This window comes from Alternaria infectoria (assembly GCF_024043175.1).
Source record: "Alternaria infectoria strain BMP 0036 chromosome Unknown scaffold_2, whole genome shotgun sequence".
Classification (NCBI taxonomy): Eukaryota; Fungi; Ascomycota; class Dothideomycetes; order Pleosporales; family Pleosporaceae; genus Alternaria; species Alternaria infectoria.
The window spans coordinates 2,486,319-2,501,561 of record NW_026250691.1 but is presented as its reverse complement, the minus strand read 5'-3'; the positions used below and the strand labels follow the sequence as shown (position 1 = coordinate 2,501,561).

The 15,243-nt window shown below is 51.9% G+C and overlaps 5 protein-coding genes across 5 annotated transcripts; 3 read left to right on the top strand and 2 right to left on the bottom strand.

Moving 5' to 3' along the window:
* Positions 1–494: 494 nt before the first annotated feature.
* J4E92_002228 (uncharacterized protein) lies at positions 495–2,303 on the top strand (the record flags this gene model as incomplete). The annotated part of the gene is made up of 5 exons (XM_051493633.1): positions 495–648; positions 699–766; positions 814–1,000; positions 1,049–2,098; positions 2,149–2,303. 5 exons carry the CDS (start codon positions 495–497, stop codon positions 2,301–2,303), a joined length of 1,614 nt encoding a protein of 537 aa, XP_051356864.1.
* Positions 2,304–3,389: 1,086 nt separating this feature from the next.
* On the top strand, positions 3,390–5,412 carry J4E92_002227 (uncharacterized protein; the record flags this gene model as incomplete). Its single annotated transcript, XM_051493632.1, has 8 exons — positions 3,390–3,566; positions 3,622–3,636; positions 3,701–3,896; positions 3,955–4,174; positions 4,230–4,627; positions 4,678–4,743; positions 4,798–5,055; positions 5,111–5,412. 8 exons carry the CDS (start codon positions 3,390–3,392, stop codon positions 5,410–5,412), a joined length of 1,632 nt encoding a protein of 543 aa, XP_051356863.1.
* A 246-nt stretch (positions 5,413–5,658) lies between these two features.
* J4E92_002226 (uncharacterized protein) lies at positions 5,659–7,901 on the bottom strand (the record flags this gene model as incomplete). The annotated part of the gene is made up of 4 exons (XM_051493631.1): positions 5,659–6,421; positions 6,472–6,526; positions 6,652–7,699; positions 7,791–7,901. The coding sequence occupies 4 exons, from the start codon at positions 7,899–7,901 to the stop codon at positions 5,659–5,661; spliced, it is 1,977 nt and encodes a 658-aa protein (XP_051356862.1).
* A 570-nt stretch (positions 7,902–8,471) lies between these two features.
* Positions 8,472–11,757, top strand: J4E92_002225 (uncharacterized protein; the record flags this gene model as incomplete). The annotated part of the gene is made up of 3 exons (XM_051493630.1): positions 8,472–9,272; positions 10,534–10,617; positions 10,945–11,757. The coding sequence occupies 3 exons, from the start codon at positions 8,472–8,474 to the stop codon at positions 11,755–11,757; spliced, it is 1,698 nt and encodes a 565-aa protein (XP_051356861.1).
* Positions 11,758–11,785: 28 nt separating this feature from the next.
* On the bottom strand, positions 11,786–12,602 carry J4E92_002224 (uncharacterized protein; the record flags this gene model as incomplete). Its single annotated transcript, XM_051493629.1, has 2 exons — positions 11,786–12,406; positions 12,492–12,602. The coding sequence occupies 2 exons, from the start codon at positions 12,600–12,602 to the stop codon at positions 11,786–11,788; spliced, it is 732 nt and encodes a 243-aa protein (XP_051356860.1).
* Positions 12,603–15,243: the final 2,641 nt, after the last annotated feature.

The window sequence follows — 15,243 nt, the reverse complement described above, 5'->3', positions numbered from 1 at the left end:
GATGGAAGACCCTCAGGCTGCGATGGTTGGAGTTTGCCAAGACCTTTAGCAGGAGCGCACGTGGCAGCCCACTTCACCCAGCTCCGGACTGGCAAGTGGAACCATGCTCTTCATCACCCCACCGCCACGCCGGTCCTGAGACGATGCTGAAAACACGATAGGACTCTCACTGTAATACGGCTCTCCACCTGTACAATGCCATCCGATCGGTGGTCGGCGGTCGCAGTACCGTTCCCAAGAGGAATTGAGCTTCGGGATGATGCCTGCGCGTTGTGTATCGAGCAAGCCACAGTATACTGATGGTGTTCGCGAGACATGACACCGAGACAGGTCCGAGGGGATGAGTGCAATGAAAATATGCCAGTACGGAGTTGAGGCGATAGTAGAGTTGGCCTGAAAACCATGAGGGCTGTAGTTATAAGCCCGGTGGACTGGCCCAAGGTTGGTACCAGTTCGACATACCATTCAGCTGTCTTTCGTTGACTCTAGCAATCATGATTGACATGGGAGTTCAACCGCTCTCGCAAGCCATGCTTTCTCTCTTCGTTCCCAGCATCGCCATCAGTGTCATCGGTGCTTTTCTTCTAGCCGTTGTTCGTCTGTTCAGGCCGAAAAAGCCCAAGTACAAGCCGTTGCCGGGCCCCAAAGGTCAGTATTCATTGTCTGAAGAAAAGGTACTTGCTGACAGTGCTATAAAGGTCTACCATGGATCGGTCCTTTCCACAAGTTCCCTTCTAAGGATGTGTACAAGAAGTTTGCTGAATGGGTAAGGTCCCCATGGACGCTTCTGACGATGTAACTGAATGATAATAGCACGAAGAATATGGTCCGATCTACCAGTTCACTCTCTTCGGCGTTAAACATATCCGTGTCAACAGCGAGAAGGTGTGTCAGGATCTTCTCGCAAGGCGTGGAGCATACTATTCCAATCGCGCGCCCACACCCAACATCCCAGGCGCCAAAACTGATGCAGAATATCTTCCTCTCTTAGACAACAATGGTGAGTATCTATCGATTCATCTTCGGATGTCGCTGACTGATTATGCAGCGGCACTTACAAGACACCGTAAATTCGCTCACCAATGCCTGTCCGAGACCTACAATTACGACATGTTCGGCTTCACGCACCTCGAGATCACGCGGATGATGGTTTCGCTGATGAAAGACAACCGCAACTATCCCGATCTCGCCGAAGAGTTCACCCATCGTGTGAGCGCGCGCCTCGCCTGGGAAGACCCCAAGCTAAGTCGTGGGTTGAACCGAAGCTCGGCTGGCCTTCTCGCTGCCATATCCCCAGCAGGGAAGCTACCGAACAGGTTTCCAGTCGTTCAGAAGTTACCTAACTTGATCAACCCTTGGTATTGGCAGGAGAAGGCGCGCCATGATGCTCAGAAGGAATTCTGGGTTGGGGCCATGCAATCCGTCAAAGCCAAGATGGACGCTGGTGTTCCCGGTCATTCCTGGTCTCGCACGTTCTTCAAGGACAAGGAGCGCTTGAAGTTCCCCGATGGCGTCCCGGACGAGAAGGAGGGTGCTTTCGCGATAGGCATGCTTGCTATCACAGCATCACTACCCATGTCTTCGCCGATTCAGACGTACTACCTCGCTATGTGTCATTACCCCCATTGGCAAAAGCGACTACAAGATGAGATCGATGAGGTTTGCGGCCCCGACCGTCTACCCACATGGGCCGACGCCCCGAAGCTTCCGGTACTGAGAGCGATCGGCAAAGAGCTGATCCGCTGGAGGCCGCCAGTTCCGACGGGTGTTCCCCACGAAGCTGAGAGAGATGATGAATACGATGGATACTTCATCCCGAAGGGTGCGCTTATCCATGCTACCGAGTGGGCGCGTCGGAGTGACGAATCCCTATACCCCAACCCAGAAGAGTTCAATCCAGATCGCTATCTGAACCCGAGATACCCCACTTACAAGGAGCCTCTGACGAAGTATCCCAACGTCATCAACCACCACGTCTTTGGTTATGGTCGTCGCAATTGCTTGGGTATGGAGATTGTAGACTACCAGCTGGTCACAATCATGGGCTCTTTGGCCTGGGCATTCAATGTCACCAAGAAGAAGAACAAAATTGGTATTGGTACGTATCCCGCTTTTTGGCGTCTCGTTCTCATGCTGACATAATAACAGATATACCAATTCACACAGAAGATTGGACAGACTTGCTCATTACTCGGCCGGAGGTGTTCGTCTTCGACATCAAACCAAGAGATGCACACAAAGAGAAGAAGCTTGTAGCCATGTATGAGGAGGCTTTGGTGGAACATCCTGATCTTGCTATCTGAACAGCTCTTCATCCGAAGACCTTGGTGGTCTCGTACACCACTCCTTAACTATCCACCATGCCGTTACGTCTCTTCCCCTTCTTGCTACAGTGTTTTTCGTTAGTTTCGCTCCTTGCGTACCAAGTATAACATTTTGTCTATCCTACAATATTGGCCCGCATTTTCTCGTGCTAGTGTCTAATGAAAGATCGTGCGCGTTGCCCACGACATGTCTACGCTTTGTGAGAGCCTGGTTCTTCGTCACTCCTACTCAATCTCCATATGCTTACTACTCCGTCGGAGCATGCGCCAAATTCCTTATGTACGGACAACAAGACGTGGAATAGCATGTACCCTACTGATAACACTAAGAATGGTACACCGTTCATCAAGTCAATTTGTTGCACAGATATGCGCGTTCAATTTGCTATCAACCGACCCCAACCATCGCCTACCGGCAAGGGCTTTAGTCTTTGATGATTCATCCTGATATCAAGTTGATGATGCTGGCACATTGCCACTCATCATGTCTATACTAGCTCTCGACTAAAAGTGTCAAATCAACACCCCAACATCCGTGTATACTGCGATCTTAATGTTCACTTTCATCAAAAGCGCCCCAAGCATGTCATCGTTTCCTACAAGTGCATTGGTTACGCCACCGGCGTGTCGCGTCGAAAGCACGCGTCTCCAACCACCGCCAACATGAACAGGACGTCCGCGAAACTTCGATGCGATCGCCATAGCTGACTGAAGACATGCGCAACCCCGATGCAGTAGCTAGCAATGAGTTGAGCGATGCTGACAAAACACCGAGGCCTTTGGTTGTGGAAGTCACGCTTGTCCGCTAGCGCCGACGGAACTCCGTGCAAGAACGGAAGCGACCAAGGAGGTCCTCCCCCAACGCAGACCAAATACTCCTCGCATGAAGATGATTTTCGTCCGTCCTCGCACTTCGGGACTGGGGCCGTTTAGGGTGTCCATGATGCTGCGGCATCGTTGAGACTACAATTTGGCTAATGACCTGCGACGTGAAGTAGCAGTAGTACAACCATCAAGCACCGTCGTCTCTGTTTCCTTCATACCATCTGCGAAAATCTTGTAAACATGAAGGAAGATGTTCTTAGACGCCCAGACGAGGAGAAAGATCTCCATTCCACGGAAGGATCGCTGAACACAGGGTCGCTGAATACAGGGGAGGAGAAAGAAGAGCTAGCGCATATCCAGTTGACGAAAGGACGGTTCGTACTTGTACTTGTAGGACTGGTCTTGGCTATTTTCCTCGTAAGCAACATCTCCACACATGAACACAAAAGCAGTAGCTAACGCATCGTTGCAGGCTTCCCTCGACTTTGTAAGTGTGGACGAACAACTTCTCTTCTCTGACCCTTTCCAGCGAAGCCTAATCCGAATCGTAGACCATCATTTCAACAGCCATCCCTAAGATCACCGATGAGTTCAAGAGTCTCCAAGATATCGGCTGGTATGGCTCAGCTTTCTTCATCACCACCGCTGCGACTACAGCATTCTGGGGACGACTGTACACTTTCTTTCCGTTGAAGTGGACGTACCTCATCTCCATCTTCTTCTTCGAGTTGGGTAGTGTGATCTGCGGTAAGTCCACATTAGTTGATCTTGACATCAACACCATGCTAATGAGTTACGTCAATAGGTGCCGCACCCAGCTCCGTAGCCTTGATCATCGGTCGCGCGATATGCGGTGTTGGTGCAGCTGGGCTGTTCTCCGGATCGTATACCATCATTGCTGTCTTGGTACCCTCAGCCGATCGACCTAAGTACAGTGGGTTGATGGGTGCAGCATATGGTCTCGCCAGTGTCGTTGGCCCATTGATCGGTGGTGCTTTCACTAGCCATGTCTCATGGCGCTGGTGGTACGTTGGGCCTTATCGCAAAAGCCTTTGGAGGCTCTCGCTAACAGCTCCACAGCTTCTACATCAACCTTCCCGTCGGTGGTGTATCGTGCCTCTTCATCCTCCTCTTCTTCGCGAACGAACCACCCAAAACTCGCCCTGACTGGCGTGGCATGCTTCGCACACTCGATGTGCCCGGTCTAATCCTCATTATCGGCGCAATCGTTTGCTTCATCCTCGCGCTGCAATGGGGAGGCATCTCGAAGGCTTGGAACAGTGGTGCCGTGATTGGCACCCTGGTGGCCTTCGTCGTATTGATGGCTTTGTTCGTGGTTGATCAGTGGTGGCTGGGTGAGAACGCCATGGTTCACAGCTTGATCATTCAGAGGAGAACTATCTGGGTCGGATCGATGTTCTCGTTCTTGATCAACTCTGCCTTCTTGGTCACGTTCTACTATTTGCCGATTTACTTCCGTAAGTTCGCTGAGCTACACATCATGTCGACCTTGACTAACGATCACTAGAATCCGTACAAGGCGTCTCGGCAGCCTCGAGTGGTGTTCGCACTGTACCCTTCATTCTCGCAGTCAGTGAGTAGACAATCAACGTCCATTCTCTCCTTCAAATGCTTACATTGTTTGCAGCCATCTGCGTCGTGATCGTTGGCCAGATCATCACAAAGACCGGCTACGCATATCCATGGATGATTGGAGGAGCGGCCATCACGACCATCGGTGCCGGCATGATCTACACGTTCGATATCGATTCACCCGCGAAAGTCTGGATTGGTTACCAGATTCTTTGCGGTATCGGTATCGGAGTGAGCTTCCAAGTCCCTGTCATGCTCATCCAGGCGACCACTAAGGAAGTCGACGTGCCATTGGCCACAGCCACACTTCTTTGTAAGCGCAGTCCGTATCGTCGCTCCCATTGACACATTACTAACGAGCGGTTTAGTCATCCAAACCCTCGGCGGCGCTTTCGGTGTCTCGTCTGCCCAAGCTGCCTTCCAGAACACGCTCCTAAAGCAGCTGCCCATCACAGCTCCAGGCCTCGACCCCCAGATTGTCCTGGACGCCGGTGCTTCCGAGCTCAAGACTCTGATTCCAGCGCAGTTCCTCGAGGGGGTACTTGAGGCCTACGTAGCCGGTTTCCGGGAGTGTCTGATAGTTGGTATTGCATTCGGTGGCGCCGCTTTCCTTGCCGCTTTTGGGTTCCGCTACACAAACATCAAGAGGACGGCTGCGTTGGAGGCGTAGAAGGAGAGTATGTTCAGGACTAAGTTGGGGAGAGCCGTTCTTTTTAATATAAATGATACCTCAAAACGGTTGTCAGTGGCATTGTACTAGATTGTAATTAGCGTATCGACGGTTATGTGTGCTTGCACAAGGCCAAATGTACTCTAGACACGAACGTCCGCCACGTCAACAGTTTCCATATCAACTTGCGGGATGCATATATATGCGAGGCCTCCTGCAGGGCGCATAGCCAATGGTGACAGGGCTTTATACAGGCCCACCAAAGGCATTCCACTGACCGAGAGCACCCCAATCATCCGCAGCGTCACTGAAGTTTCCATTTCCATTCCCATTCATACCAAGTGACATTCCCATGCCAGGGAATTCCATGCCTCCTTCAAAACCATCCAACCCAGCGCCAGAGAATATGTCCAGATCCAGGTCAAGCCCAAGCTGAGCACTCGCTGGGGTAATCTCTTCCGCGGGCCGGGTGTCCAAGACTGTGTCAATGACCTTGGTGAAAATCTTGCTCGCCTTGCGAAAGAGGTTGTAGTTGGCTTCGCCGTGCCTAGCTCCAGAGTTTTCCATGTGTGCGGCTGAATCAAGATGTGATATGAGCACGCTGAGCATGCGAATGATCTCCGCGCGGGATATTTCAGCGGGGAATTGCTGGCCTGTTCGGTGTTGTTCGCGCAAAGCTGTCGCAAGTACCGACGCCGCGGGTACACCAAATAGCAGTAGGGCGTTGAGCATGTCGCGTTGAACGTCGTATGACCGATCGCGGATTCTACCCAAGGTAAGTGTGTTGCAAAGAAGATCAACAGAGACGCGCAGTAGGGCAGTGTTGAGCGTCAATGGGCTGTAATCGAGCAGCTTTTGGATCATGAACTCGTTGTACCAATGCGTGAGGTGTATGATGGACAGCATCAGACAGATTACCGTGGGAACATCGTCTTCCCAACAGGTCTTCCAGTATCGCATATGTTTGGGTAGCGTCTCCCAGGAAGTGCGTACACGCTCGGATATATCTCTACAGACTTGTTAGTAGAAGTCAAAGTCGGGTCATCATAGCATGCGTACAGTAGCTGAGCTTCCGCGTTTGCGTCTATCTTGACGAGCGAGAATTCCAGGATTTCTTCGCGACTTCGCAGGGATATATGACGTAAACGCTAATGTACGTTAGCTGAGGGAACGAAACCAGCCTAGGTGCAAGACTTACGATCCAAGACGCTCTCAACCATCTGCCTTTGGTATTCCAACCGTCCTCGTCCAACGCCGCGATGGCAGATTCCAAGGTCGCCTGGTCACCGGTGACTTCATTATCGGCCAGGTCCAGTGGAAGCTCGATGTCAGTGTGTCTCTTGCTGATACGTATCGGACGGCCAAGGAAGGTGGATATCGACTTGTCCTGGTTGTATGCTGAACAGAAAACCCTACGGCGTGTTTCCGTCAACCATTTCGGAGCATGAGCGCACTTCTTCTCTTGATGTATACCCAGTGCATATATCTGTGTCGACAGTTCGCCTATCCGTCGCCAGCTGGGTGGGCCTTGGTAGCCGCAGATCATGATTGTAAATAGGTAGTTTTCGTAATACATCCAGATCGTTATGTCGTTGACTGTCGCAAGCATCGTCGTGAGAAAAAGACAGGTCGTACTCGCGCGAAGTAGCTCATCGGCAAAGTGTAACTTCATGTCCTTGTTGGCAGGATCACTGAAGATATCCGGAACGAAGCCAAACGTTAGCGATCGCCCGGCCGTCGCGAGGAGAAAGCCGATAGTTTCGAATCGTAAATTATCACCGGAACACAAGATGTGAAAGTCGTGTGCCTCCATTGACTGTGATACTGTGAAAGGGCGTGCAGTCGTCTCGAGTACTTGGCTTATCAGTAGAGAACTGGGTTTCTTCCGCCGAAGGTCATGCTTGTCAACAACAGCTTCTAACGCATTCACGGCGTCGACCTGAACCTGGGCAGGTATCACACCTGCTTCATTTGTTGCATTATACCATAGAACGAGCTCTTTGATAGCGTTGTAATGGCGAAGAGTGCTCAAAACATCACAAGCCATCTGGTATCGCATGGACTTGGACAGGGTGTGCTGGTGTGTAAGTTCGCGATCTGATCGTTCCGATGCAACAGACTCCTCGCGTTCACGCATCTGACCGGGTTCTTCATCCTGAGGAAGAAGTACAGCGTATGATCCAGGCCCGAGGAACCCAGGGTGATATACATCAGCAGCAACGGCATCCGCAAGTTTGTCACCATGCGACGGAGATGCTGGGGCAAAAGCGGCAACAGCATCCGAAGCCTGCTTCGAGGGTCGTCTGCTTGAGTCAAAATACTGACGTGAATGTAGTTCCAGATGTATGCATACTTTCTTTTGGGAGGGCGGGCTTCACCTGTTCCTGACTCATCAGCACTCTGACGCTGTCTGGTGAGAGGTGCTGGGTGGTAGAAGCAGCGGTCTTCAATACCACGTTGACGACATCGATCACACTTTGGATGGCCATGATCACACTTGGTTTTGTTCAGCCGGCATGGTTCGCAGGATGCTGGCTTGCCATTGCGCCTACTGCTGCCGGCGTCCCTGTTGGTTGGTTAGCAAATGGATAGTTGTAGACTCAGCGCGTATATTACATATCGATAACTGCACCAGTGTGTGCACGGGAGGATTCTCAATTCATGTGTGTGTGACATAATCTCGGAAACACGCGTCGGTGAGTTCGTCATGTCTGTGGTTGGGCGCAGGCGAGATTGTGACGCGGGTTGCCTAAGCGCGAGGTGTGTTATCGATAAGCGACGCGTGCAGCCCGTGACGCCCTCTCCTCCCGAGGTCCTTCACTGCCACCACGCATCCATCGCTACGCGCCGGCACACATGCATGATCATGTCAGCCAAAACTCAGCCTCCGCCTGGTCGAAAGGGGCAATGCCATCCTGATGGGCTATCCCCTTGCGATGCACAGCCTCATGGACAGCCTGCCAGCCTCCACATGAAAACCCTTCTCTTTGCGCATTCAGCGATCTATTGCCTTCACTCTGCCATAGGAATTGAGGCTTACGGGTTGCCCAATATACACAATGGGCATGTTTCTAGGGCCTCCCCCACCTGATCTCCTCCGAATACGTCTCGCGCACGCCTTGGGCTTCCCGAATTACCCCAACGACGACACCGTCGAACCGTACATCAACTACCTTCTGAACCAGCACGATGCTCGTGGTACTCCAGAATACGAAGATCTTCTCATAACCATAGTACAATACTTCAATGGCCCTCAGCCCCTTGGGTCAATGAAGAGGAGTATTGAAGGGCTGCTACACTCGCTATCCAACCACCCGAACACACAATGGCACGAAGAGGACACGGTAGTGCGCGCTATTGGCAGCTGCACACTGTTACTGAGCTCGTTCACCGATCTACCAACTGTAGCCGGTAAGCTCCGAATGGTGACGGCAAGCTACAATCTGCGCATGCACGGAAGCCTGCTGGGTGGCCAGCCATACTTCGAGAGCTTGGCAGAATTGGTAGCGGGCAGCGGCTTGCTACCAGCGCCTGTTGCATTCGCCTCTGTGGTGACCATGGCAGATTTAGAGTCCTTGGAGTCGCTCTTTGTTGACGCCACCCACCTCAACGCGTACAGATTGACTGTGTTCGGAGCAGTGGAAATCACCTGGACTCACAACATCTCCCGGCACCTCCTGCTATCGAACCGCAACGGACGTCGCATACTTGAGATCTTCGCGCTACCATGCGCCTTAGATGCCGCTCCCCTTAGGATGGTTGGTGTTGGTAATGAGCTGGCGCAAGAGGTCATGGAGTCATACAGCTTGCTATTCAACGCCTGGCCCTCATTGGGTCCTCATGCTAAGCTTGGTTTATGGGTACGTGTTTCTCTACGAACTGCATATGAAGCATACACTGACTTGGTATACCTATATACAGCGGCGATGTTGCCCATGTCAGCCATGTTCTGCTCGACGATACCGCAATCGCGCGATCAGCGATTACCAAGCCTTTAGTCGACTTCAACGTAGCAGCGAATACGACCCTAAGCTTCCTCACCTCATGAGCGCCATAAATCAGCAGCCGATCGCATGGACACCTGGCATATTCCCTCATCTCTGGTCTCGAATCATGATCCTAGATGAGCATCTGCAGCAGGCGAAGCCATGGAGCATTTGGGTCTTGTTCCGTAACCGTAACGATACCTTGCAATTCTGGACGTTCTTGTGAGATACTCACTACTGTTGCACCTCATAAAACTGACAACATCAGGTTCGCTACGATCGTGGTCTTCATGACCGCTGTTCAGGTTTTGCTTGGCGTCGCACAAGTCGTGGGGTCGTTCCGCTGATGAACGACATCGGAAGCATTCAGCCTCGTATCACGGGCGGCTAGCCCCCACCCGCAGGTATTGCGAAGATCCATGGTGCGCGTTCGCTTATGCGCCTGCCTGACTGGTCGCGACGGAGAACACTATGATTGTGCAGCTGGCTTGTCTCCAGCCTTTGATGCTGTTGCGAAAACCGGATCTGACACGCTGTGTTCTAAAGGTACTTCTTAACATGGATGGAGCTTACTTGCTACGATGCCTTTCTCCCCGATCCTTTACCGCCTATAACTTGTGTCGTATCTTTCAGCCACACGAGCAAGATGCAGCTGTCGCCTGAAGCCCAAGGCTATCGCCAGCATATACTCAACTACGCTGCACGTTCATATACTCGCACGCTTTTCTATGGCTATCATTACAGATTTCTCGCTGAGCTGCTCCGAGCTGATGAGGCACATCTACCCAAGCAATACAGTGACCTTGAAGCGTATCATCTTGGCCATTTGTCTGTGTATGGGCCGCCTTGTCATGGCTCTGAGCAGTATCAACGCCATAGTTACAAATATTCTCAGTTACAGGACCTAGTCGCAGCTCCGCCTCCGAGCAAAGGGCAAGGACAGGTCCTTTTCCTCAATGGACATCTTCCAGGGTCTTGGATATGTGAAGTGGGCGCGAAATACAATATCGCTCCCGAGTTCTTTCGGCAGCATATCCATCTTTGGCGCTCGACTGACGGGCCTGTTCTTCACGCAATCACGAGAAGCCCATACGCCACTTCGAACAAAGGGCTCCTACTGCGTCTTAACACCCAGGGAAACTTTGGCAAGAACAAGCTGCCTGTAGACTCATTCAGTAGCTTGATCTTGCAAGCGCGACGAAGGCTTCTACCCGACGACGTTGAGTGGATGCCCAGACGTTTGGCCGCAGCTCCTGGCTGTTCATATGTAAGAGGCCATGCATATCTTAGCAACCTTCAATTTGTCATCGAGCAAGATGTGTCCATCACCGTTGAGTCAAATGGAGACGGCTGGACTGGTGAGCGACCTGTCAAACCTTGATTTCGTCACCGCTTACCATGTGTATCAGCAATCTTGTGGACAGATGTCGGAAGCAGAAATCTCTCTCATAGCCGCACTTACCATCATTTCGTCGAGTATATGGCGGCCAAGACAGAAACAGGACGCCGAGACATCCGTTTATTACCTGTACATTTGCTGGGACAGGAGTCGACGATCAAACATCCATGGCCGCTGCCCGTCCCCGATCTCGATATCACGCAAGACACCGATGGCTCGCTCTTCCAGACAGCGTCCCATCTACCATCAGAGCTCCACGTAATGCTTGATGATCACGAAATCGCAGGGCAAGATCCGCTATACGCACTCGCACCTATCCTCCTGTTCGCAGCTGCCTCAGAGATCCAGCTACTATCAACACTTCAAAAATGGTACGACATAATCGCATCGACGAAATGGGATCGGAAGTACTCAACCGAGCATCTGGAACAACTCATAATGCACAAACACCTCCTGGATGACCACGCAAGTCGACACGAAGAGGTTCTCCGATTCATCAGCTCGCCAAAGCTGGCTCGATGGGCAGCCAACCTCACACAAGACCAGAGCGATGTAGCCCAGGAAGCCAAAGACGCAGTCAAGGCCGACTTTGAATTCCTTCGATCGCGATGCCGCCAGCTCTCGCTGCACTATCAGGAAGCGATATCGATCCTAGTCAGTGCTACTTCTCTCGCGGAGTCGCAGAAACAGATCACGCTAGCCACCCAAGTTACGAAGCTCACTATACTTGCGACCATATTTCTTCCGCTTTCGTACTGCACTTCGATATTCGGCATGAACTTTGTCGAGTTGGAGCAGTTGAATATATGGATCTGGGTAGTCGTCACGGTGTCGGTTGGGATCGTCACTTTCGTTGTTTATCAGTGGGATGAGAGGCAAAGACTGTGTAATATTTGGATTACGATGAAGGCTAGGTTTCGTTTCATGCGCTGGCGACGCGATGACACGTTGACAGTATAAGTTCGAGAATCATAACGAAAGATTGCTATCAGACTATGTCGTACGTCTTAAGCTCGGCAGGAACCTCAAATGCTCCATAGAATGCCACTCTACCAACTTGTAGTCTCCTTTCGAGCGCCGGGCCTTCCATTTCAAAATTCTGCACGTGACCACTGCGCTGTACAAAGCTCTGAAAGCCCACGATACCCTGGCCTACAGTACCATCCTGTCGCACGCCCTCTGCATGGAGCGCGAGACCGCTGTAGCCTTGGGGCGGATCAAAGTCTGGATATACACGATACAAGAGCGCACGCGAGACGAGATCTTTCCATGTCGATATGTCGTGCTCTTTCAGACTCGTCGAGTCACCGGCTGCAGCTTTTTGGTTCAAGAAAATGCCTTCACCCACGACAAGGACGTCGGATGGACGACTGCCCCGGATGCTCTTCGCTGAACGCGTCCCCTTCGTGTCAGCTAGAATCTTGACCTTGGTTGTTTGTCGACGCAGCGCGGCCCAGGAATCGTGATTGAGCCACCCAAGGTTGGCCAACGGGGATGCAACATCCTTCACTGCTGTTGAAGATGTGGGTTTTATAAGCGTGATGTCATGATTGAAACCGTTAGGATAGATGTCCGCTTCTTCATCAAAGCTTTTATGTATCGTCCCAATCTGGAACATTTGTTAGCATGAGAGCCTTTCCACAACGAATCTTGAAGCCACACATGCCAGTGATTGACATATACAGTTTACGCACCTTCCCATTACCAGCCCAGATATCGGCGTACTTGTTCCAATCACGTTTCAGCTTCTGGGCGCGATCGGACTGGCTCCGACCAGAAACGTAATCCCGCATCGATTTCGCCATGATCGCCTCGGTGATTACATGCGTGGGCATCACCAAAAAAGGAGTGCTGTCTTTTACTACCTTGATACCGATGCGGCCGGAGTGCTTCGCTCGTTGATAGTTGGACAGTGGACGCGCTTCTATGGAGTCGTTGAGCTTGAGTGACGGGCTACTCGCTACAGACTGCACAGATAGCGCTGATGAGCGAGCTGGTCGGAGTAAACTCGATGCGCTGTATCCCGGCGTCGTATACGGAATTTTGGGTCGTGCGGTCTTCGTCGGACCTGATTGCATAGTAGGCTCGAAGGTTCGCTCAATATAACATACTTTGAGACCGCCATATTTGTGCGGAAAGTGTAGTGAAGCCCAGGCTGTATCGAAGTGCGCTGGCACTACGACCTGCAGAAGACCATCAATCAGTACGTAGAATCCGATGCTTCCATAAAAGGTGAGGAAGATATCTCTGGCAAGTTCCAAAGCTATTGGGGCACGACAATCGATCGGTGCTGCTGGTCGAGGGTCCGGTGGGGGTATCAATCCGCTGATAGGAGGCCAACGATACTCCACTGGTACTACGACTGGGGAGCGGGCAATAGTGAGTGGATAGTCTTCAGGTGCGTCTGCCTCGAATGGCGTACACGTCCAACACCCATGCTGACTTCCATCGTCAGCATAGAAATTGTCGTATTCGATGTCCCATTGCCAGTCTTCCGGCAAAAGCTTCCGAACATCTTTCCAGTTTCCCGGAAGCGACTCAGACAACGCGGGTAGCAGTTCATGCTCTCCTTCATCACGAGTAGAAAGAGCCGAAAAATTCCACTCTATTGCTTCGAAGTCTGGATGTTCATCGACGGGCGATGAATCTTGACTTTCTTCTGCGCATGGAGAATGAAGCTCGGCCTCTGCTGCATCTGTCGCCGTGGTGTTCGCTTGCTCAGTCTCCGTTCCCGCTTGTTGACCAGGCTCTGAAATCGCGAACGTAGAGGTACCAACACTGGGTACACTCGTCTGGTCCGAACGAGTCGTTGCAGTGACTCCTGTGCGTGACGTAAATCTGCTTTTCTTGGCACGTCTCGTCGACGACCGTTCCTCGTGAGAGGTCGAAGACACGGTCTTGACCGACTCGGATCTTGGCTCAGTCGGAGCAATCCAGGAAATAGACGGCGTAATTTCTGATCGCAATGATCGATGTCCCTCATCATGCCCGTCGGTAGGCAACCCTCCAGGCATCGTGAAGAGTATTTGACGTGGCAATCAATGTTGGTCTAACCTCAGATCTGGAACACGACAATCGAAAGAATTGTGAGTCCTCGTAGATAGGCGTACGTGATGTTGTTCTGCGTCTGGCAGACGAGGCTGAACTGAGGTCAGCACGTCGCGCCTCGTTGGAGCATGTGACGTACGTTGCGTACTGACCAAGGAGCAAGCAATAATGTTCGGAACGGCAAATGACTGTATACTTTGAATCCCGACTTGTTTGAAAAGAATATGACGCTCGAAGGTTCTGAGAGCAGGCTGAGGTTCAAATGCGTCGCCATGACATGACGTCCGTGCGTACATGCGGCAGGTGAACACTGTCCAGTCAGAATCACGTATGGGTAATCTGCCACATCTTACTGAGACAGTGCTCTTGTGCTGGGAAACGGCCTGGTATTGAGCAAGCTCGGCCTACTGTACGTGAGATGTCATGCTATCCGGTCCTGCACGCTCCCCGGTACTGATGCCGCCAACATAAGCAAATTCACCATACACGTAGCGTGCCTGCGCAGTAATATTTCGGGTCTTGCTGCCATCGTATACGCACTTCTTAGTCGGAAACGCTGCGTTTCCAAGTGCTGTGGGTGCAACAGCACGCCCCGCGAGTTCAACTCATGTTCTTGATGCTATACTCTGGGCAACATCGACTTTCTGAAGGTTTACTACAGGGCCCAAGTGCGGTGCTAATCTCTGTGTAGCTACATGTAGCCTCCTGGCCAGTATTTAGGCGTGACTCGGAGGTCGTTTAGTCATCGCAGATGCTGTACAATCAGCTCAGAGATGTTCGCGACCTCACAGCATTTGGTAGGGGGAAGGCCGTTGGATGCGGGCTTCATCGACATGTAGCTCGCCGTAAGGTTAATGCGACTCTGTGCCATTCCCACATGTCCGACATTGTGTTCTCGCGTGAAGATGGAGCTGACCCCCTAGAGCACCCACGGGTGGGTAAATCAAGTGGCGAGCCGAACCAAATTCGCTGCATCGAAGTATGGTATCTCAGCGCCTGATCAAGTCCTCCTAGTAGACATCGCCATCGAGGTCATGTTTTTAATTGGAATACGGAGCGCGTCGAGTTGGTATCGGGGGCGGTTCGGATCGGGCAGACGCTGGTTACGGCGATGTGGTCTTCTGTATGGGCTTCGAGCCAAACTGGGACTCTGCGCGTTTTCGTATCTCCATTCGCTTCACGCGTGGTCCGCGCTCGGGTAGTTGTCTCAGTGGGTATCTCTCCGTGACTAATGCCGCGCTGCCTTCAGGCCAGAACGTGAAGCGCGACTCGAAGAAGCGGGTTCCTCTGAAGTTTGCTGCCTATGACGCGTCAATCCGCAAAAGCTTCTACCCATATTCAAATCGAGGGGTGCGGTAAGGCCGTGTTTACGTTCGGGCTAGACTTGATGGGCTTTCC